The 21,250-nt window shown below is 51.7% G+C and overlaps 1 protein-coding gene and 1 pseudogene across 1 annotated transcript in view; both read right to left on the minus strand.

The window, feature by feature from the left end:
• ASS1 (argininosuccinate synthase 1) overlaps positions 1-13,655 on the minus strand; it is a 49,827-nt gene extending 36,172 nt beyond the window's left edge. The window contains exons 1-5 of the mRNA XM_053559714.1: positions 13,511-13,655; positions 7,800-7,861; positions 4,565-4,670; positions 2,691-2,759; positions 1,398-1,586 (exon numbers count right to left, since the gene is read on the minus strand). Coding sequence (XP_053415689.1) covers positions 1,398-1,586; positions 2,691-2,759; positions 4,565-4,669 — 363 coding nt within the window. The 5' untranslated portion in view covers position 4,670; positions 7,800-7,861; positions 13,511-13,655. The remainder of the gene's footprint in view (positions 1-1,397; positions 1,587-2,690; positions 2,760-4,564; positions 4,671-7,799; positions 7,862-13,510) is intronic.
• Positions 13,656-17,825: 4,170 nt separating this feature from the next.
• LOC128580111 (uncharacterized) lies at positions 17,826-17,942 on the minus strand (annotated as a pseudogene).
• Between the last annotated feature and the right edge of the window lie 3,308 nt (positions 17,943-21,250).

Here is a 21,250-nt window from a genome sequence, read left to right on the forward strand (position 1 = left end):
CTAGCTGCCAGCACCTCAGAGTGGGACCTCACTTGGTTTTCACAGAAGCAGTCAGATTAAGATGAAGTCATTAGGTGCTCAGCACCCATAGCACAGTGGTTACAGTGCCAGCCATATACACCGAGGGTGGCAGGTTTGAACCCAGCCCGGGCGAGCAAAGCAACAATGACAACTGCAACAGAAAAATCGCCGGGTGTGGTGGGCGCTTGTAGTCCCAGCTACTCAGGAGGCTGAGGCAAGAGAATCGCTTAAAGCCAGGAGTTTAAGGTTGCTGTGAGGTATGATGCCACAGCACTCTACCCAGGGTGACAGTGAGACTCTGTCCAAAAAAAAAAAAATGACGCGGCGCCTGTGGCTCAGTCGGTAAGGTGCCGGCCCCATATACCGAGGGTGGCGGGTTCAAACCCGGCCCCGGCCAAACTGCAACCAAAAAATAGCCGGGCATTGTGGTGGGCGCCTATAGTCCCAGCTACTCGGGAGGCTGAGGCAAGAGAATCGCTTAAGCCCCAAAGTTTGAGGTTGCTGTGAGCTGTGATGCCACAGCACTCTACCAAGGGTGACATAGTGAGACGCTGTCTCAAACAACAAAAAAAAGATGAAGTCATTAGGGTGGGCCTTCATCCCCAAGACGGGGTCCCTATGAAAAGGGACAATGCGAACACAAAGATAAACAGAGGGAAGATGATGTGGGGACACAGGAAGAAGATGGCTTTGTAAAGACAGAGGACAGGAGGATGGGGCAACAGCCAAGGAATGCCTCAGGCTGGCGGAAGCTGGAGAGGCCTGGAAGGATCCTTCCTGGTGCCACAGGGAACGTGGCCATGACACCTTGAGTTTGGACCTCTGGTCTCTAAAACTGTGGGACAATACGCTTGTGTCTAATCTGTAGTTTGTGACATGTTATTACTGCAACCCCAGGAAACTAAGACAGGGTGTGGCCCCCATTTTGCAAATGAAGAAACTGAGGCTCAGAAAGGGCAGGGGTCCTGCCCAGGGGCCTGCACTGAGCCGGCAGCAGAGCTGGGAGTTTGAACCTGCTCTGCCAACTCTGAGTCTCCAATTCTTTTCACTACATCCCACAGTGACTCAGCGACCTTGGTGATGATGTTCCTGAGCCTCTGCACAGGTCTGCCAAATGGGGTGACATAGCTCCCACAGCAAGGGGCAGTTGTGAGGGTTTGGAACAGTCAGCACTCCCAGCACGCAGGGCGTGGGGAGAAGCCGTCCTTCTTTTTCTCACTGGGGTCTTGACAAAACCAGTCTGCCTGTTGTACATTAAACTGTACTGGAGGCACAACCCAAAACTGCTTGGGGGTCACTGTCGGGTCTCCCTCAGGGGGCCCCAGCCTCCTTCTCCCTTGCTCAGCCCCCCAGGTGCCACTGTCATTGTGCCTCACCTTTCCTGTGGCGCCGTGAGACACATACTTGGCCCCTTCCCGCTGGGCGATTTCCACCTGTTTGCGGGCGATGCAGGGCCTAGCAAGTGAGGTCCCCAGGAGGTAGCGGTCCTCATACAGTGCACTGGACTGGACAGCAGGCCAGATGAACTCCTCCACAAACTCCTTGGTGACATCCTCAATGAACACCTGTGAGGGAGGAGCCCATGATCAACAAGGACAGAGCCCAGTCAGAATGCAGAGTCCCAGGGACTCAGGTGGCCTGCATCAAGACTGACACCCACCGTGGATCACGGTAAGCTGTGTCCCTGTTTTTCCTTCTGCATCTACAGCAGCTGTCATTCATGGATTCCAGCATATCCCACTGTTACTCTCCCTCCTGCACTCGTGGCAGACATTGCTAATCAATCCTAGTACACCATGTGGCTGGGAGGTATACCAGGATTGGTTAGCCACTGGACGTGGCTCCTAAATCCCTCCCAGCAAGATGGAACTTAGTTGCCACCCAGGATCTAGAGCAGCAGCTCTCAACCAGGGATGGTTTTTTCCCCTAGGAGGCATTTGGCAATATCAGAAGATATTTTTGGTTGTCAAAACTGCCAGGTCAGGGGGTGGGGCAGTGATTCTGGCATCTAGTGGGTAAAGGCCAGGAATTCTGCTAGACACTCTGCAATGCACAGGACAGCCAGCCACATGTGAACAGTGCCAAGGGTGAGAAACCCTGATCTAGAGGAATGGTGCTTAAAACGTAGAAATCCAGGGAAGTCTCCTTTCAGGAAGACTCTGAGTGCAAACATGATTAATAATGCTACTAAGATGTTATCTGCCATTTTCACCATGTTGATATTTGTACTGATGGTGCAAAGCAGTGATGGAGCAAGGGGCTGGTTCCTTCCCCAAACTGCATTCACAATCCCTATATGCGTGCCATACCCTCAGGGGGCCAGTTTCACTTATGAACAGCCTCAGTGGAGAGGCAGAATGTTTACTTTTACTGAATCTCAACCCTGGAGTATGAAATGTGAAATGCACATGAAGCTCTTCTGCCACAGTCTGAAGAGTAAAGGAAAATCACGTGTAATATTTGAGTTACAAGCTAAACTAGCCACTTTTTTCACAGAACATCAGACTGATAGATAATACAGTCAAAACCCAGTCTGAATGACTGACCTCCGACTCTCAGAGACAAACTAGAAGGAATGCAGGAGAGGGGAGCTCTGGGCCAGGAGCACCTACACTGTCCTCCACGCCCCTGCCCCACTCCCAAACCCAACTCTGCCTCCCATTTGGTACCTTCTTGGCCCCGAGCTTCAGTGCCTTCTTCCTGGCTTCCTCGAAGTCTTCTTTCTGGCCGATGTTGGCCTGGGGAGCAGAAGCAGAGAGGCCCCATCAGCCCAGGGATAGAAAAGAGACTGAGAGAGACCACAGCCACCAGGCCCTTGGGAGAGCCCTGGGCAGGCACCATCCACACACAGACATCCCTCAGAGGTGGCTTGCACTTGACAACCCAGGTCACAGTAAGGAGGAAAAAGGGCATAGCCCAAGGTCTGGAGAGGTTGGGAAACTTCCAGGAGCTAATCCCGGGAACTGGATACCCTTTTTTGCTAAGAAGTCATTTCTATGGGATAGAGGACTGGCTGAGCCTGGCCCTGGCCAATGGGCTGCTGGGACACAAGTATTCACTGTCATTCCTAGAAAGTCTGTTTTCCTGGAACCTACCCATCTCTTACAGCAAACTCAGGGAGCCCTAAGTGCAACGCATAGCTTGTCGGGAACTTCTAGGCTTCCAGCTCACCAACACTGTCAAGGGAAGTGACTTGCCCATCAGAGGCCCATGCTCAGAAGTCTCTGACTCTGGAGCCCTGGCCCCTGGTTCTCAAGGCCTCTGTCTAGGCTCTGACATGTTTTCCACTGACTGGTCTGTGCCTGAAGACTTGCTCCCTGTGTTCTGCTGGCCAGACTCTGAAATCTGTCCAGAGCCCAGTAGGTGCTTGTCTGAAGTCTCACTCACTCTAAGTCTATACTGCCAGCTCCAAGCTCTGAATGGCCCCCGGATCCTCACATTCCTCCATCTGAATGTCAAGGGCATTGGGCACCGTTAGATGTGGCATATTGACTAGAAAAAAAAACCACTCTTGGCAACAGTTAACTTTATCTGTCCAAACCCATTCTTGCGCCTTCTGGGCACAAGACCTTCTTTCCTGGAATGACCCCTTTCCACAGGGACCGGCGGGAGCAAATCACATCTCCGACTCACTGGAGGAGCAGGCCCATGACCCGAGACCACCCCCCATAACTCAGCTGTGGTGACTAATGTGTGGTGGGCAGTGACTCTGGCTAGTGAGAGTCACCAGTCCACGATGGTGAACGGGGGCCTATTGGCAGCCTTGTCTCCCAGTGGAGAAGCCAGGTGTGAAGCCAAGTGGAGCTGGGGACAGATGTGGAGAAGCACCTGGACCCGGCCATCATACTCCTGGACTTCTCAGTTACATGAGCCAAGATCTGTTTTGTTGTGTTTTCTTTTGCTTTTTTGCTTAAGTTAGAGTGGAATTTCTAAAATTTGCAACCAGGAGTCCTGACTGGTACAGCCGTGTGGAGAAGGATTTAGAGGCTGTGTCCAGGTTCACCAGAAGCGAAGCTGTTTTGATCAGGGATGACTGTGATAGACCCTGGGTGAGGAGTGGCACCACTCCTGAGGTGCCACTGTGATAGACCCTGGGTGAGGAGTGGCACTATTACCTGTGACCTATCTGCCAACCCAGAACTAGGTGACGTGGAATCCTTCCAGCTTAGGATTCTACAATTGTTGCTGAATTAGCAGAGGCTGAAGGCTGACAGGGCCTCCGCGGCCTGCAGCAGGTCCCAGCCTATGGCCTCTCTCCAAGCAGGCTGGCCCAACAGCACTGCCAAAGTCACTTCTGTGTTTTTCCCCCTAACTGTCCCCAGCTTGTGAAGGCGTCTGGAGGATGTCCATTGCACAGATGAAGAAAGTAAGGCAGCATATGAGAAACTATTTTCCTAGCTCCAGCTGAGACAGGCTTAGAGCAGGGAGGCAGGCTTGGACAGGTGATAGCAAGCAGATGGGCAGACACCCGGATGGAAGCTGGCGAGGACAGGCTGAATGGACAGACAGGCAAGGACAAGCAGGACATGCCACTCCTCCCTACCAGGTAAGCAATGACATCGTAGCCTTGTTCCTTCAGCCACACGAGGATACAGGAGGTGTCCAGTCCACCACTGTAGGCCAGAACCACTGAGCCTTTGCTGGACATCCTGCCAGAAGGAATAGAGGAAGAGCGTGAGTGACCCGGAGCAGCCAGTCACCCCTGTCGGGCCCTCCCCACAGCTCTTGTCCTCACAAGGCCCAGCCCCCACTTGGCCTTGGGCAGCCTTATCCTCTGGACGAGCTGCCACTGGGGGAACAGGACGTTCACCTTCCTGCACCGTGGCCCACGCCAGGGACACTGCACACCCCCCACATAGCGTGCAGGGGCCTGGGGGGCTGATGTCAGAGTTTGGTGCTGGTGGGGACTGCTGGCTGTGCCTCTGGTGGCTGATATGCCCCAGTCGGCATGGACAGTGCTTGGCAGGGCTCTGTGGGGGCCCGGTGTGGCACTCCTCCGCACCCACCATGAGCCCATGGAGCAGCAGCCATCATTCCCACTGGGGAGGGAGACAGCAGGGCTCAGGGGTGGGCTCCTAGCATGAGGAGCTGCCACTGCCCACAGGGGACCTGGATGCTGGTGGGGGGGGTGGGGAGTGAGGTGCTGCCAGGCACCTTTCACCTGGGGCCCCACCGAACCCTCACTCATTGGAATTTTAGCCACAGTGTCTCTTTTCACTTGCAAGTAGGTGGGAGTTGGGGAAACAGAGGCCCCTTCCACTGTGTAAACACTCAGTCGGGAGGGGCTTAGAGACCAACTACTGCTCCACCCTACCCCTGTCCAGGTGAGGAAACTGAGGGCCAGAGGACAGGGATAGGCAGACATAACACCTCCCTATAACAGGGTCCTTCCTAGGCGCACATGGTAGAGCCAGCCCCTGCCGGGATGGGGGGGTGCTAGCTCCACCCCGCCCCACTCCTCCCTGCACTGAGGCTTCACGGCCTGCCTCGGGTCCTCTGCCTTGTACTGAACACACGTGTAGTGAGAATAAGACAGAGTCTGTCAGGCTAAGGCAGACATGACAGCTGGTCTGGTCATTTTAAGTCCTAAGTGACCTTCACCTCCAGCCTCTCATTCTTATTGTTTCAGCTCCCACCCTAAAGATGCCCATCTTGAATAGCTTAGGAAACTTTTATTTATTTATTATTTTTGTTTAATTTCATAAATTTAATGCAGCTGAGATTTACCACTCTGTGTTTAAAATTTTCAAAGATCTGTCCTAGTGGTGGTCTAGGAGAAAAGATGTTATTAGAGTAGCCTCCAAACTTGATAATCTACCTCTTCATAAATGGCCAGCATCCAAAAAAAGACTGGATGGGCAACAATAGTAGATTTATGAATACGGGGGGAACAGGCTAAGAGTAGAAAGGCTTGAGACAAAAATAGGAGATAATATTATTAAAAGAGAGAAATACTTTAGCTTTGATAATACAAATTATCAAACATGAACATTTCACAATGTAAAAAAATTTTGAGGGATTATCAGAATCATCTTTGCTGACAATTCTAAATCTTCATCCTCTCCATTTTCTTGTGGACAGAAAAGTAGACCATGAGGGGTATTAGGGATCAGTTTTTCTGTGTAACAAAACAGTTCTTTATCTAGTCCAGTTCACCAGATAGTTACTGAGCTCCAACAATCATTTGTGTTCAGATAGATGGTCCTCTGGCTGGCTAATATGGGACCGCCTCACATGACTTGCAGTTAGCAGGTGCTGGCTGAGAGATGGCTGGTTGTTGCTTGGGGATCTTGGTTCTCCTGCACATCTTTGACCAGTTCTAGAGTCTGGCATGTCCAAGATCAAGACATCAGTCAATTTGCTGTCTGGGAGCCCCTGTCTCTGCTTCCAAGACAATGCCATGCCACTGTGTTCTCACATGGCAGAAGAGCAAGGGAGCAAAAGGCAGGAATCTAACTTTTAAATTGGAAATGTTATAATAGATTGCCACTGAGTTGTGCTGTTTATTATTATTATTATTATTTTATTTATTTATTTTTTTTTTGAGACAGAGCCTCAAGCTGTCGCCCTGGGTAGAGTGCCGTGGCATCACAGCTCACAGCAACCTCCAACTCCTGGGCTCAAGTGATTCTCCTGCCTCCACCTCCCAAGTAGCTGGGACTACAGGCACCCGCTACAATGCCCGGCTACTTTTTGGTTGCAGCCGTCATTGTTGTTTGGTGGGCCCGGGCTGGATTTGAACCTGCCAGCTCAGGTATATGTGGTTGGTGCCTTAGCCGCTTGAGCCACAGGCGCCAAGCCATGCTGTTTATTATTTAAAGTAAGGGTTATTGTGGTCTTTGCTGTGAACCATTATATATAAAACTGTGATTTTGGAAATGGAAGAACAGAACAGTCTTGGAGAGGCTACTCCCACTGTCCTCCAGAATCGCTGGCCTTCTGACAAAGTTTGGTAGACCTATCCCTGTCTCTGCATATTGACTGACAGTGACAGGCAGCCGGGTGGTAACAGTACCATGGTCCTTTTGCCCAGAGGCGCCCCCTAAAGGCTCGGGCTGCATCAGGGCTTGTCATGCCCTCCCCCCACCCCCCCACCCCCCCCCACCCCCCGGCACTCCTCAGGTGGTCCTGAGAGCAGGTGCTGTTACTGTGCCCACTTTGCTGAAAAGGAAATTGAGCATCATACACCAAGGTCATAGGACCAACAGGCTGCAGGGCCATCTGATTCCAGCCCCTGGGGACACCTGGCCCCACCATCCCCCATTTATAGGGTATGTTTGTGTCTGGGTGGGAACATTTCCACTGCAGTTTCACAAAGGCCAGAGCCACTTGGGGGTCCATATTAGAAACTGTGGGGGCAGATTGTGTCTCCCCAGACCTAGGGGAGCCCAGGAGGGTCATCCCGCCATCCCTGGTGAAATGATGCAGGCTTGTCCTGAGCACCCTCCTGAGCCTGGGAGCTTGCAGAGGAGAAGTGGCTGCCCCAGGCCACCGGTCCTGAGCTATAGAGCTTGGACATGTAGCCAGGTGAACTTTGGAGCTGACCACGTGCATGTGCAAGCCCCACAGGCCCACCACCTGCCAGCCCCAGGCTCGCAGGCCCCTGCTGCCCTTTGGACTTAGTATCCAACCCCCTGCCAGGCTCTGGGCTGCTGGTGACTCCACAGGCCCTGACCCTGGAGCTAGCAGCTGGTGCCCATGGCAACCGCAGCCAAGCAACTGGCCATCAAGGATGTAGGGGAGGAGAAAGAGAGAGGGAGGAAGGAAAGACAAAGTACCTGGGATGGGAGGTGTGGGCTCCCCAGTTCCGGAATCTGTCTTCACAGGTCAGTGAACCACTCTGCAAAAGCAAAAGCTGCTCAGCTGTCTGCTTGGCCTCCCCAGACACCCAGGTTCCCCACAAATAGCTTCGCTGAGCAGGAGCTCTGGGGAGGCCCAGGAGCCCCAGGCCACCGGTCCTGCTTCCTGCACCAGGAGGCATTCAGGGAGCATGTGCGAGCCTACCCTTATGTATGAGAAATGGGGTGGAGGTGGGGTGTCCTGCTGCATATTTTATTTTTTTTTAATTGTTTTTGAGACAGAGCCTCACTATGTCACCCTCGGTGGAGTGTCATGGCGTCACAGCTCACAGCAACCTCAAACTCTTGGGCTTAAGCGATTCTCCTGCCTCAGCCTCCCAAGTAGCTGGGACTACGGGCGCCTGCCACAATGCCCAGCTATTTGTTGCTGTTGTTGTAGTTGTCATTGTTGTTTAGCAGGCCCAGGCCGGGTTCAAACCCACCCACCCTGGTGTATGGGAGCTTGGAGAGGAGAAGTGGCCGTCCTGAGCTACAGAGCCTGGACGTATAGCCAGGTGGACTTTGGAGCTGTGAGCTTTGGAGCTCAGAGCTCACCACTGAGCTACGGGGGCCGAGCCCTGCTGCATATTTTAAAACAGCTCTATTGAGATACACTTTAACATACCATAAACCGCAGTTTTTAACTATCTAACTTAACAAGTTTCAGCCTGTGATGCACCAAGGACATCATCGCCACGATCAAGATGGTGGACATATCCATCTATGATGAGCTCTTCCATTTGGGGTTATCCCCATTTTAGAGACAGGGAAACTGAGAACTTGCCCTAGGCCTCACTGACCTGGTGAGTGGCAGAGCCTGCTCCTTAGCCCACTGTCTAGGCACAGGGCCACCCCTCTCTGGGAGGCTCAGTGGGCCGTGCTGGGTAATGTGTGGTCTGGGGTAGGTAAGAAGGTGCTGGCCCAAGATTCACCCGGCTCTGGGATTCAGCCCTGCTGTACTCCCTCCCTAAGGCACCTAGAGCCAAGAGAGGGAGCATAGAAGTGGGGGAGTGTGGTTCCTTGGGGACAGACCACCTGCACCTGCCCAGCCTTGGTGACCCACCTTGCCCCATTGCCCATCAGAACACATATCACGCCCTATCCTATAATAATTATCTTCCCCCATCTATGAGCTCCACTGGGACAGGGACCGTCTCCCAGACACACGGGGCAGGCGATCAGAATGATGCTACTGGTTCTACCCTCTGGAGGTAGGACTGCTCCTCACAACAAAAAGAGAGGACTGGGGTCCCCTCGAGGCTGGATCTTCTGTGCACTCATCCAGAAACCTCCCGCCAGTAAGGCTGCAGGCGGGGACACTGGGCTCAGAGCCTTGGCCTCTGCGGCCTGGCAGTATGAAGGGGTGCGTGTGCCCAGACGTGTGTGCCCGAGTGCAGGCCTGCTCTCGTGTGTGTGTGTGTGAGGGGGTGTGGGATGGGGCTGCATGTACTTGGAAGTGTGTACCTGAGAGAGGGCGTGGTCCCTGCTCATGTGTGCCTGTGTGCACAAAAACAAGCTGGGAGAGGGATGCAACGGGACACGGCATTGTTTCTGCCTTCCCCGCACTCCGCCCCCCCAGCCTCAAGACAGTCCAGAAACTAAATGCAGCTGACTATTCAATTTGGGGGATCCAGCGACAGGGAGAGGAGAGGGAGCAGCACACAAGCTGATGAGTGAGCACCCGCTGCAGCTGGGCACGGCAGCAGCTAAGTCCGCCAGACCTTAGTATATAGGATAACAGTGGCTGTCATGACCTGGAACCAAGGATAACAGCCATGTCATGGTTATATAGGATATATATAACCTATATATATATATATATAGGATAACCTGTATATATATATCCTATATAACCATGACATAGAGGGGCTAGACAGGCCCTGGAAGGGCCGAATGAGGCTGGGAACCTGGAGACAGGGTCTTGTGACAGCAACTCACAAACCTCCCGTATTCTGGGAGGATCACAGGGTTTCCGCCATGACTTAGATCAGCTGCGGGGCACCAGCCTACATGGCCTCCATGAAGCAACAACACACCTGCTCCTCTGATGGCTACAAACTGATACCTATGGCCCCCTTCCTTCCCTATCCCAGCTGCAGACCTGCACTACTGGAAGGTTTGTACTAACCAGAATTTTTGACTAACCATAAATTTAGTCTAGAGCAAGAATGCTTTGAAGAGAGAAACACTTTAAGATAGGGGGATATTGTAGAACCTTGTAATCTATGAGGAGGAATCTGTTTAAGCTACAGTATGATGATTGATAACCTTGCTGATACTTGCTCTTACTGTGAGAGCACGAAAGTCACAAAGGGAAGCAGGAGGGCAGAACAGCTCTTTAGGGAGGTATCCTCACTGCTCTCTAGAATTGCCAGCTTTTCTGTAAATAAAAGTGAATTGTTGATCTCTCATCTGTTTTTCCATTGATGGGCTTGGGTGACAGGTGGATGGATTCCTTGGTCCCACAACCCAGTGGCCTAAGCCGTCTGAATATGAGCGCTCATCTGCCAACAGGGTGAGAGCAGCCTGCACCTCACAGGGCCAGGAAGGATTCAGAAGGACTCTGGGGAAGGAGCTCAGAGCTGGGCATCAAGTGTGTACCCACTCAGCTCTGGGCATCACCACCACAGCTGATTTTGGGCAAGTCTCCTGCCTACTAGGCCTCAATGTCCCCATCTGTGCAAAAACCTAAATGCCCAAGCCGGACATGGTGGCTCAAGCCTCTAATCCTAGCACTCTGGGAGGCTGAGGTGGGTGGATTGCTTGAGCTCAGGAGTTCGAGACCAGCCTGAGCCAGAGCGAGACCCTCCATCTCTACTAAAAATAGAAGAACTGAGGCAAGAGGATCACTTGAGCCCCAAAATTGGAGGTTTCTGTGAACTATCATGCCATGGCACTCTACACTGGGTGACAGCTTGAGATTGTTTCAAAAAAGAAAACAGATCTAAATGCCCTTTTCATTCTGACACCCAAGCCCATAGGGCTTCCTCCCTGGGGGAGGTGCCTGGCAGACCCTGGAAGAACTCAGCTTCCCCCAGTCTCAGTGCTGCTCCCTTCACTCCCCAGCCAAGGGCCCAAGACAGGTTTGCCCACCTCCCAGACATCCTTCACCAGAAGAGATGCCTGGGGAGGGGAGTGACCTCATGCCAAGCTGCCTGCCAGCCTGCCTTTGCTGGCATTCGGCTTCCAGCAAAGGCAGGGAAGCCAGCCGGGGAACTCACCCAACACTAAGGAAAAAGCCACTTTAAAATGTAATCCCCCCCAAAAAAAATAAATAAAATGTAATCCCAGCATTGTGGGAGGCTGAGGAGGGAGAATTGCCTGAGCTCAGGAGTTCGAGACTTGCCTGAGCTGAGAGTGAGACCCCAACTCCTAAAAAAATGAAAAACCCAGTGTCTTCTGGGGGGCTGAGGCAGCAGGATGCCCACAGCCCAAGTCCGAGGTTGCAGTGAGCTATGACGCCATTGCACTCTGCTCAGGGCATAGGGTGGGACTCTGTTTCAACCACAACAACAAAAAAATAAATAAAATGTCAGAGCTGGAGCAATGACAAGAGCAGACACTAGGCTCAGAGTCACAGGTGCCGACGTCATTTCTGTCATTTCTCGGTGGAGACTATCATTATCACCTATTTACATATGAGGAGCCTGAAGCTCAGAAAGCCTAAGCACCTGGCCCAGGTTACAAGCTGGTGGCTTCAAAGCCGCTGGCTCTGCGCCGCACTCCGCCCTGCGCTCCCTGGCCTCTGGGAGACAGCAGGTCTTCTCCCCTGTCTTTTCAAATCTCCCCATTGAATCACCTCCAGCTTTCTGTTTCTCTGGATGCCCTGTCTGCCACAGCTCAGGACTGTAGCCTCCTGGAATAGAGAACTCCCCCCTGGCATTCTAACTCAGATGAGCTTGGTTTATTTTTGGTCTCAGGAAAGAAGAGCACATTCATTTATTCATTCATTCATTCTACTGTATCAAAGTGCTTGAGGGTACTCAAGTCTGGGGGGTGAGGAGGGAAGACTGGCCAGGGAGGGAGGGAGCCAGAGGCTTGAAGACCAACTTTGCCCATTGTTCTGGCAAAAATCGGAGTCCCAGGCTCTGAATTCCAGCAATGTTACCCCTTTCTGCCAGGGTGCCCCTTGGCCCAGGGCTGTGTGTTCAGTGCCCCCACCACACATCTGGCTGTCCTGGCCTGTCTCCTAGGGCCCCAGGGCAAAGATGAGATGTGGCAGGGGAAGTGCTTATGCAGCAGGTGGCTCTGGGCCTGCCTGAACCCCAAGGCTTCTGGGGCCCCAGGCTGACAACTACCATCAGAGTCGACTAACTTCACAAGCCAGGCAGCCACGCTTGAGTTCTCAAGACTGCTGAGACTGCGCTGAGCCGGCCTCCCCTACCCCCAGACTCCTGGCGCTCAGTGGGGAGGATTCACAACCCATTCACTCCTCCCCTGGGCTGGGCAGAGCCAGAATTACTTCTCAGCTAGGCCCACAGGTGGCCTTCCAGGACATGCCCCCACACCCAGGCTTCCCTGACTGCCCTCTGGGATGGGAAGAGGACCTTTTTGGGAGGGGGCCAGGAGAGGCATTTTGTAATGCTGAGCCTCCAGTCTCACTCCTGGCCAAAGTTCTCTGCCCTTTTGTAGCTGGGCCTCCCATCCTCAGGCGAACCTAACCCCAGACCTGGTCCCTGAGTGGATAGACCCTGTGCCTAGGCCTGTGAGACTCTAACAGAGGGAGACCTGCAGCCTGGGGAGCTGGGAGGCTGACCCAAGGCCGCCACGCCCTCTCCTGTCACTGGTGTTGGGAGCCAAGGGATCAAAGCCCAGGCCTCTAGGGTCTTCCCCTGGGGAAATGACAAATCTGCTCCTGCGCTGCCCACAGCCAGACCCACCCTGCGGGAGGAGACCACCCCTTAGGAGACAGGAGCGCTCGAGTCGGTCCCGGCCCTCCTCCTGAGGAAGTGGCCTGGCAGGATGGGACAGGAGTTTCCTCCATTTCACAATGACCCTGCCTCCCCGGAGGGCGCAGCCGCCCGTGGGGCCAAAGGCAACAGTTACCCGAAGGGCGGACATTCCTGCCGAGGGGCCCCTCCCACAGAGGAGGCCAGGGCCGGGAGGAAACGCCAGGCCACCAGCCCCACCTGGACAGAGCCTGGAGACCGTCGCTCCCGAGGCCGAGGGTGGGCAGCGGGGTCACGGTGCCCAGCCGCCCGGGTAAACTGAGGCTCAGGGGAAAGCGGTGCGCCCCTGCCCCAGAGAGTGAGGGGTGAGAGGCAGGGCTGCAATTTCGGTTTCGCGCAGAGAAAAAGAGGCGGTGACATAGACTGTGAGTCGCGGAGGGGACAAGAGAATGAGGGCCCCTTACACGGCCGGGAACCCCCAGGTCTCCATTCGGAGGCTTCCCTTCACGGAGAAGGAAAATCCAGAAGAACCCAGGCGGCGCAGGGAACAAATAACTCGACCTGTTCCGGACCCTGGGACTCGCGCTCCAGCAGGGCCCCCCCGGCCGGGTCGGAGAAGCAGGGACCCTGCGGCGGAGCCTCAGAGCTGCAGGACCCGGGCCCGCCTCCTTCCCTCCCGCCCGGGCAGAGCCCCTAGCGCCGGAGCTCGCGTCTGGGTCCGGGAAGGGGGTGACCTAGGCTAGGGAGTGGGGAGCGCCTTACCCGGCTCCGAGGCGCAGCAGGCGACGGAACAGGGCCGGCCGGGACGCGCAGCCCGGGTTATAAACACAAGCCCGGGGGCAGGGCCGGGGAGCCGGGACACGTGGGGGGATTAGCGCCACAGACCCCGCCCTCAGGCCCGGCCCCCGCCTGGAGCCTCTCTGCGTCCAGGACCACCTGCGGGGGGGCGGAGGCGGGGGCGGGGCCCCACCCCTCCTCCCCTGCCTCGCCCCCCTCCTCCCCTGCCCCGCCCCCTCCCAGCCCCACCTCCAGCCCCAACCCGGACCGGAGCCGCTGGGCGCCGGCACAACCCCCCGGGACACACCGGACGTGGGTCCCCCGGCCCTGACCCGCGGGCTGGGGGTGCCCCGGAGGGCGATAGTGGTGGGAACCCGCAGAACTGGCAGGGTGACGGCAGCCGTCTAGCCAGAAACCTGTCTCGCGGCCCTGGGGAAGCCTTTAAATCGCTTCAAGGTGGGAACAGGAGGAAAGTCCCTGGGGCTCAGGGAGCCTGGTCCTCACTTTCACCCCGGCTCCCAGGCCTTTCTGGAGCCCTCGGAGCCTTTCCCTTCACCCCACACGAGCTGGCACTAGAAGGCCTGGCTTTCATCCGTTGGTCCAGGCTGGGTCCCTGCCATCTCCTCCGGGCCTGGCACCTGATCAAACTCCGCAGGCACCCAGTAGTGGTGACTAAACGACTGGCTGGCGCTAACCCATGGGACAGCAGGGAAGGCAGAGGTTCGCAGAAGTGAAGTCTCTTGCTTGTAAAAAGAATTTGGGAGTCTGACCTTCAGAAGGTTCTCTGCATCAGAAGTTTACCAACTTGGTCTGCAGGCTCAAGGTACCAATCATTGCAACCACAGCCCCAGTGCACAGCAGGTCCTGGGACCCGCGCCAAACCATTTGCTCTAGAGCTAGGACTGACACCAGAGGGGAGATTCCCCAGCTGGTTCCCAACCTGGGGGAGGTGGGAGGACCCCGCCCAGCTGCTACCCTGAGGTCAGCACTCCCATGAGTCCCTATCCCACTTCCTCAAGAAGGTGGCTGGGAACAGTATCTGTGAGTGGTTCTAGGAGGGAGAAGGCCTTAAACCAATTTGCAAAAAATGCCACAACTCAATTCCTTTGAGAGCCCCTTGGCCCTCTGGCACCCAAGCCCAGGGTGTGGCCCATAATGCTGAGGGCACCCTGGTGAGCCAGGTGGGATTGGGTCCCATAGGTGACTCCATATACCTTCGTACCAGGAGGTGGTGTGACAGCTGCCCCAGTCCCCACCCCAGTCCAGCACTGGAGCAGCTCTGGGCCTTCTACACTGACAGGAAGCAAATGAGGAACAGCCACAACACAGCACACTCGAAGCCCTGTGGGACCTCAGAGTGGTGAGGCCCCCGGGCAGCCGCCCCTGGGAGAGGCATAGCCCTGTCAGTCTCCATCATGGCTCCCCTGCATGAAGCAGCCACCAGTGCTATCCCCACTGACGGGGAGAACCCATAGCACAGGGTGGGTTGGGTGGGAGGGTGTCTTTCCGAAGGCCACACAGCTTGTACATGGCAAAACAGAGTTAGAATCCAGTCTCCGAAGTTCTGGTCCAAACCCTCTGCTCTAGCTCAGGGTTGAGCTGATCCGGGGAGGAGAAGAGGTCGTAGTCCCAGGGTCACAGGCTGCTAGGACTTTTGCTCCCTGCTGCAGAAATGGCTCTAGCCAGGGGACTGTCCCTTCCTGACGCACAGGCACTAGTGATATGAGAGGCAGTGAGGTCACCACTCTCCTGAGAGGAAAACAGAGGCCCAGACTGCCAGCAGGGACCCCACCCCACTGAGTACCGCAGGATGGATGGATGGCTGCCCAGAGGCAGAAACTAAGGTGGGGGTGGACGGGCCACATTGTATGTGATTCCTTCCATCTGCCAGGTGGACATTAAGCCCTGTCCCAGCTGCGTCACCCTGCAGAGCAGTTCCTGGGCCTGAGGTGGGGCATGGCCCAAGGGGATCCCCCATCAGAGGCTGGGGACCATGGCCTTTGACTTTTATCTTGCCCTCTCCTATACTTAGGTGAGGGCTTCTCAAGAAGCCTATGCACCTTCTAGGTGGGTGATCTTGATGGTGTCTCTAAAAACAAAGCAGCAGCTAGGCCTGAGCAACTGGGAAAACTGAGACATTCCCATTCTCTAAATCTATCCAGTGTGCCCCTTTGTCTCCAACTGCTCTGCTGTCTTCTCTTATAATTTTGTACTCAAATTCCTCCCTGCTCCTCTTGCCTACCCCAGCTGCCTCTACAACCTTTCCTTCCCCATCAGCCAGAGAGTTCTTAAAAACACAAACCAGAACAGGTCACATCCTTCTTAGAACCCTTTGATGGTTGATTTTTTCCCCCATATCAACATCTAATTGTCTTAACACCATTAGTTGAAGACTTCCCTTTCTCTGTTACATTGTGTTGGAACCTTTAACAATTCATTGACCTTATAAATGTGGACCTATTTCTGGTCTCTAGTCTGTTCCATTGATTTATCTATCTCCCTTGTGCTAATGCCACCATATTACCTTGATTATTGTAGATTTATAATAAGTCTTAAAGTCAGGTAGTGAATATCCCCCACTTTGTTCTTTTATACACCTGTTTCGGCTACCGTAGGTCCTTACGTTTCTATATATATAGCAGAAAAAGCTTGTCAGTTAATCTGAAAAACATGCTAGGATTTTGATCAGGGATTATAATAAATCCATGTATCAGTTTAGGGAGACTGAATATATTAACATAGAATTTTTAAATCCATGAACATGATATAGTTCTCTCTTTGTATCTTCTTAAATTTCTCCAGTATTTAAGAAAATGTAAAACCATTTATTCAAAAGTATTGATTACTATATACATAAGCAATGGGAAAAGAACTAAAGCAGCCAGTAGGAGGCTGCATCTTGAGATAATCTTGATTTGGGGTAAATCCAGTTTTCAGTTTAAACCAGAGGTGTATCTTTATTTTTAATTATTTATTTATTTACTTTGAGACACAGTCTCACTTTTTTGCCCTCAATAGAGTGCCATGGCATCATAGCTCACAGCAACCACAAACTCCTGGCTCAAGCCATCCTCTTGCCTCAGCCTCCTGAGTAGCTGGGACTACAGGTGCCCACCACAACGCCTGGTTATTTTATTTTTTAGAGAAGGGGTCTCGCTCTTGCTCAGGCTGGTCTGCAATTTCTGAGCTCAAGTGATCCATCTGCCTCGGCCTCCCAGGGTGCTGGGATTACAGGCCTCAGCTGAGAGTACATCTTTCAGATGGTGTTAAAGTATACACAGTTGACCTTTGAACAACACAGGTGTGAAAAGCAGGGATGTCCTTTATGTAGGTTTTCTTCCTTCTTTGCCACAATTGAGACAGCAAGACCAAGGCCTCCCTTTCCTCCTCCTCCTCAGCCTACTCAACACAAAGACAATGAGGATGAAGCTATTTACAATGATCCACTTCCACTTAATGAATGGTAAATATGTTTTCTTCTTCTTCTTCTTCTTATTTTTTTTAGCCAGAGTCTCACTATGTCACCCTCGGTAGAGTGCCATGGAGTCCCAGCTCACAGCAACCTCAAGCTCTTGGGCTTAAGTGATTCTCTTGCCTCAGCCTCCCAAGTAGCTGGGACTACAGGTGCCTGCCACAATGCTCGGCTATTTTTTGGTTTCAGTTGTCATTGTTGTTTATCTGGCCCGGACCAGGCTCGAACCTGCCACCTTTGGTGTATGTGGCTGGAGCCCTACTCACTGAGCTACCAGCACCAAGCCTATTATTATTATTATTATATTATTTTTTGAGACAGAGTCTCACTCTGGTACCCTGACTAGAGGGCTATGGCATTATAGCTCACAGCAACCTGAAGTTCTTGGGCTTGAGCAATCCTCTTGCCTCAATTTTTATATTTTTAGTAGAGATAGGGGTCTCACTCTTGCTCAGGCTGGTCTTGAACTCCTGAGCTCAAGCAATCCACCTGTCTCAGCCTCCTAGAGTGTTAGGATTATAGGTGTGAGCCACCATGCCCAGGCTCTTTATAATTTTCTTTTTTTTTTTTTGGCCGGGGCTGGGTTTGAACCCGCCACCTCCGGCATATGGGACTGGCGCCCTACCCGCTGAGCCACAGGCGCCGCCCTCTTTATAATTTTCTTAATAACATTTTCTTTTCTCTAGCTAACTTCAGTGTAAAAATATAATATATAATACATGTGATATACAAAATGTGTGTTAATTGTTTATATTACTGATCAATAATAGGCTTTAGTAAAGTTGGGGGGGTCAAAAGTTGTATACATTTATATACATACTTTTTTTAAAAAATATGGAACGCTTCACGAATTTGCGTGTCATCCTTGCTCAGAGGCCATGCTTATACACATACATTTTTGACTGTGTTGTACAAGAGTTAACTATGCCCTCTGGTGTCAGAAAACTGCTCCTTTATTTGGTGTGAAACCCCAGGTATGAATCCTTTCAACATGTAGACTGGCTAGAGAAGCTGGAATTTCCTAAGGTCTCCAAAGGTAATAAGGTGCTGCAGATAGAGCAGGTTGGGTGGACATCCTCCAGATGGGAGACAATATGTGACTGTCATGGAAAGGCCTGGGGTCTGAGACATTAGCGTGAACAAGACCACTTCTTATGCTAGAAGAGGGGCCACAAGTATGGTTGCTCCAGAGCCCAGCTCTGGGATGGATGTTTTACTGGGCACCTTGGATGCCTGGCCAGGTGGATGCTTGTTCTTGGGTGAAGGCCTAAGTCTTCCATTCAGACCTGGAAGGTTGAGACATCTTTGATGGGTAGTAAAAAAATCTTCAATTTCTTCATTTTATTTTTATTTTTGTGTTTTTTATTAATACATCTTCATTGTACATGGTTTTAGAGTACATGTGATTTTGTGGTACATGTGTATAATGTGTAATGATATTATTATTATTATTATTATTTTATTTTTTTTAGCCAGAGTCTCACTATGTTGCCCTCGGTAGAGTGCTGTGGCGTCACAGGTCACAGCAACCTCAAACTCTTGGGCTTTAAGCGATTCTCTTGCCTCAGACTCCCGAGTAGCTGGAACATAGGCTGCTTGCCACAATGCCTGGCTATTTTTTGGTTTCAATTGTCATTGTTGTTTAGCTGGCCCAGGCCAGGATTGAACCTGCTACCTTTGGTGTATGTGGCCAGCACCCTACTCACTGAGCTACGGGCGCCACGCCTATTATTATTATTATTATTAATATTATTAGCCCTCGGTTTCAATGGAGGTGCCAAGAGATCCTTCATGGCTCAGATGTCAGAGCAATGTTTTATGGTTTTCCGTGGAAAGATCTCACCTACCTTTCATCAAATTTATTTCTAAGTATTTTAACTTTTTGATGCTATTATAAATTATATTTTAAATTTTATTTTCCAATTGTTTGTTGCTAGTATATATAATTGATTTTTATATATTGACCTTGTATTCTGCAACCTTGCTAAATTCACAGATTTATTCTAGTAGTTTTTTAAATAGATACAGTTTCACTTTTCCGTTTATTATCTTTGTGCCTTTTTTTTTCTTGCCTTATATCAATGTTAAGAATCTCCACTACAATGTTGAATAGAATCGGTGAGAATAGTTATCCTTATCTTGTTCACAATCTTCAGGAAAAGCCTTTATTCCATCTTTCATCATTAAGGACTATATGAGTTACAGGTTTTTATAGACTTTTTAAAAATCAGATGAAGAAGTCCACTCTTCTCCCTAGTTTGTTGAAAATTTCTTACATTACTTTTGTCAGACAGCTTTTTCTACATCTATTGAAGTCTACAAATAATGGCAAATTCCATTGATTGGTTTTTCAGGTGTTGAACCAACCTTGCTTTCCCAGAATCATTATATATCAATAAAGCTGATTTAAAAAAAATTTTTTTTGACTGAGTGTGGTGGCTCATGCCTGTAATCCTAGCACTCTGGGAGGCCAAGGAGGGTGGAATGCCTGAGGAGTTCTAGACTAACCTGAGCAAGAGCAAGACCATGTCTCTAAAAAAACCCAAAACAAATAGCTAGATGCTATGGTGGGCGCCTCTAGTCCCAGCTACTCAGGAGCTGAGGCAAGAGGATTGCTTAAGCCTTAGAGTTTGAGGTTGCTGTGAGCTATGATGCCACAGCACTCTACTGAGAGTAAGAAAGTGAGACTCTGTCACCCTGGGTAGCATGCCATGGTGTCATCATAGCTCACAGGAACCTCAAACTCCTGGCCTCAAATAATCCTGCCTCAGTCTCCAAAGTAGCTGGGACTACAAGCACCTACCACAATGCCTGGCTAGTTTGTTTGTTTGTTTTGTAGAGACAGGGTCTCACTCTTGCTCAGGCTGGTCTCAAACTCCTGAGCTTAAGCAATCCACCATCTTGGCCTCCCAGAGTGCTTGAATTACAGGTGTGAGCCACTACCCCTGGCCTGATTTTTAGATGAAGAAGAAGAAGAGGAAGAGGAAGAGGAAGAAGAAGAAGAAGAAACCTTTGGGTTAAAAGAGATATAAAAGACACAATCAATCACAATGTGTACACCTTGTTTGGATTCTGATTTTTTTTTTTGAAGTGCAAAAGAAGTATGTTTATGAACAATTGAGGGTTTGAACACTGACAATATATTTCATGATAGCAAGGAATTACCATTGATTTTTTTTTTAGGTATAGTAATAATGAGTGTAAAAAAAAAGATTTGTAAAGTTTTAGTGATGTATACTGAAATATTAATAAATGAAATGATTTCTGAAATAAGACTTTGATGAGCTCATCTCTCATAGGATCAACTCTCCAGGCTTATGTTTCTTCCTCTTCTGCCCTCACCTGCGGTACACCCCCTACGCTGGCCTGCTTGTAGTTGCTTCAGTGTGTCAGGCTCTTTCTTGCCATATGGTCTCTGCACTTACTGTTCCTTCGAGGTGCCTCTCTAACCCTCCTCTCTCCCCACCACATCAGTTCCTTGTCATGTATTCTGATACTAGCACACAGCAGAGGCCTGAAGTGTCCAGCAGCAAAATGGAGTAACGTGAGGGCTCTAGTTCCTTCTCTGCTCTCACTGCTGTTGTCTTAGCCTAGACAACCATGACCTCTCACCTGCACCTGTGCCGGAGACGCCTCACCTGTCTTCTTGCCTTGCTCATCATCCACTCTTACCCCTGCTCCACACTGCAGCCAGGGTGGCTTTTCTGAGGGTTGGCTCTGACTTTTGTGGCCACTTGTCTGAACTGCTGCAGGACAAGCTGAGTGGATGTGATCTCATCTATGCCCCAGTGACCTGAAGGCACAGATATAGCCGTGCACAGAACCAGGGCGCAGGCTTCCTCCTCTCCTCCCCCTCTCTCTTCTGGACCTGCTGGGTGTGCAGAGACTTCAAGGACCTTGCCCTGAACCAGAAGTCACTTTGCTGCTGCCCAAGTCTGGGCACTGGCCCTAGAAACAGAGCATGTCCTTCAGGCTGGACCCCGGGTTGCCAGTCCCCGCCCAGAAGAACACAGAGTCCAGTTGTTGGGTTCTTGGAAAAAACACATCAGGGCATTTGGTGAGGGAGCTGCAGAGCTGTTTTTCACCTCTTATGGTGCAAAACAGCCTCGGAGGCCAAGTGGCACCGGGGGCTGGGTGGCTGGACAGGGTCTTGGCTAATGATGACTGATAGCCGGACAACACCCGCTGGGCCTGGCTGCAGCTTGAGTGGGTGGCGTCCCCTCTGCTCTATGACTGTCCTTGTGGGCAGGGTA

Source organism: Nycticebus coucang, chromosome 2, assembly GCF_027406575.1.
Source record: "Nycticebus coucang isolate mNycCou1 chromosome 2, mNycCou1.pri, whole genome shotgun sequence".
Lineage (NCBI taxonomy): Eukaryota > Metazoa > Chordata > Mammalia > Primates > Lorisidae > Nycticebus > Nycticebus coucang.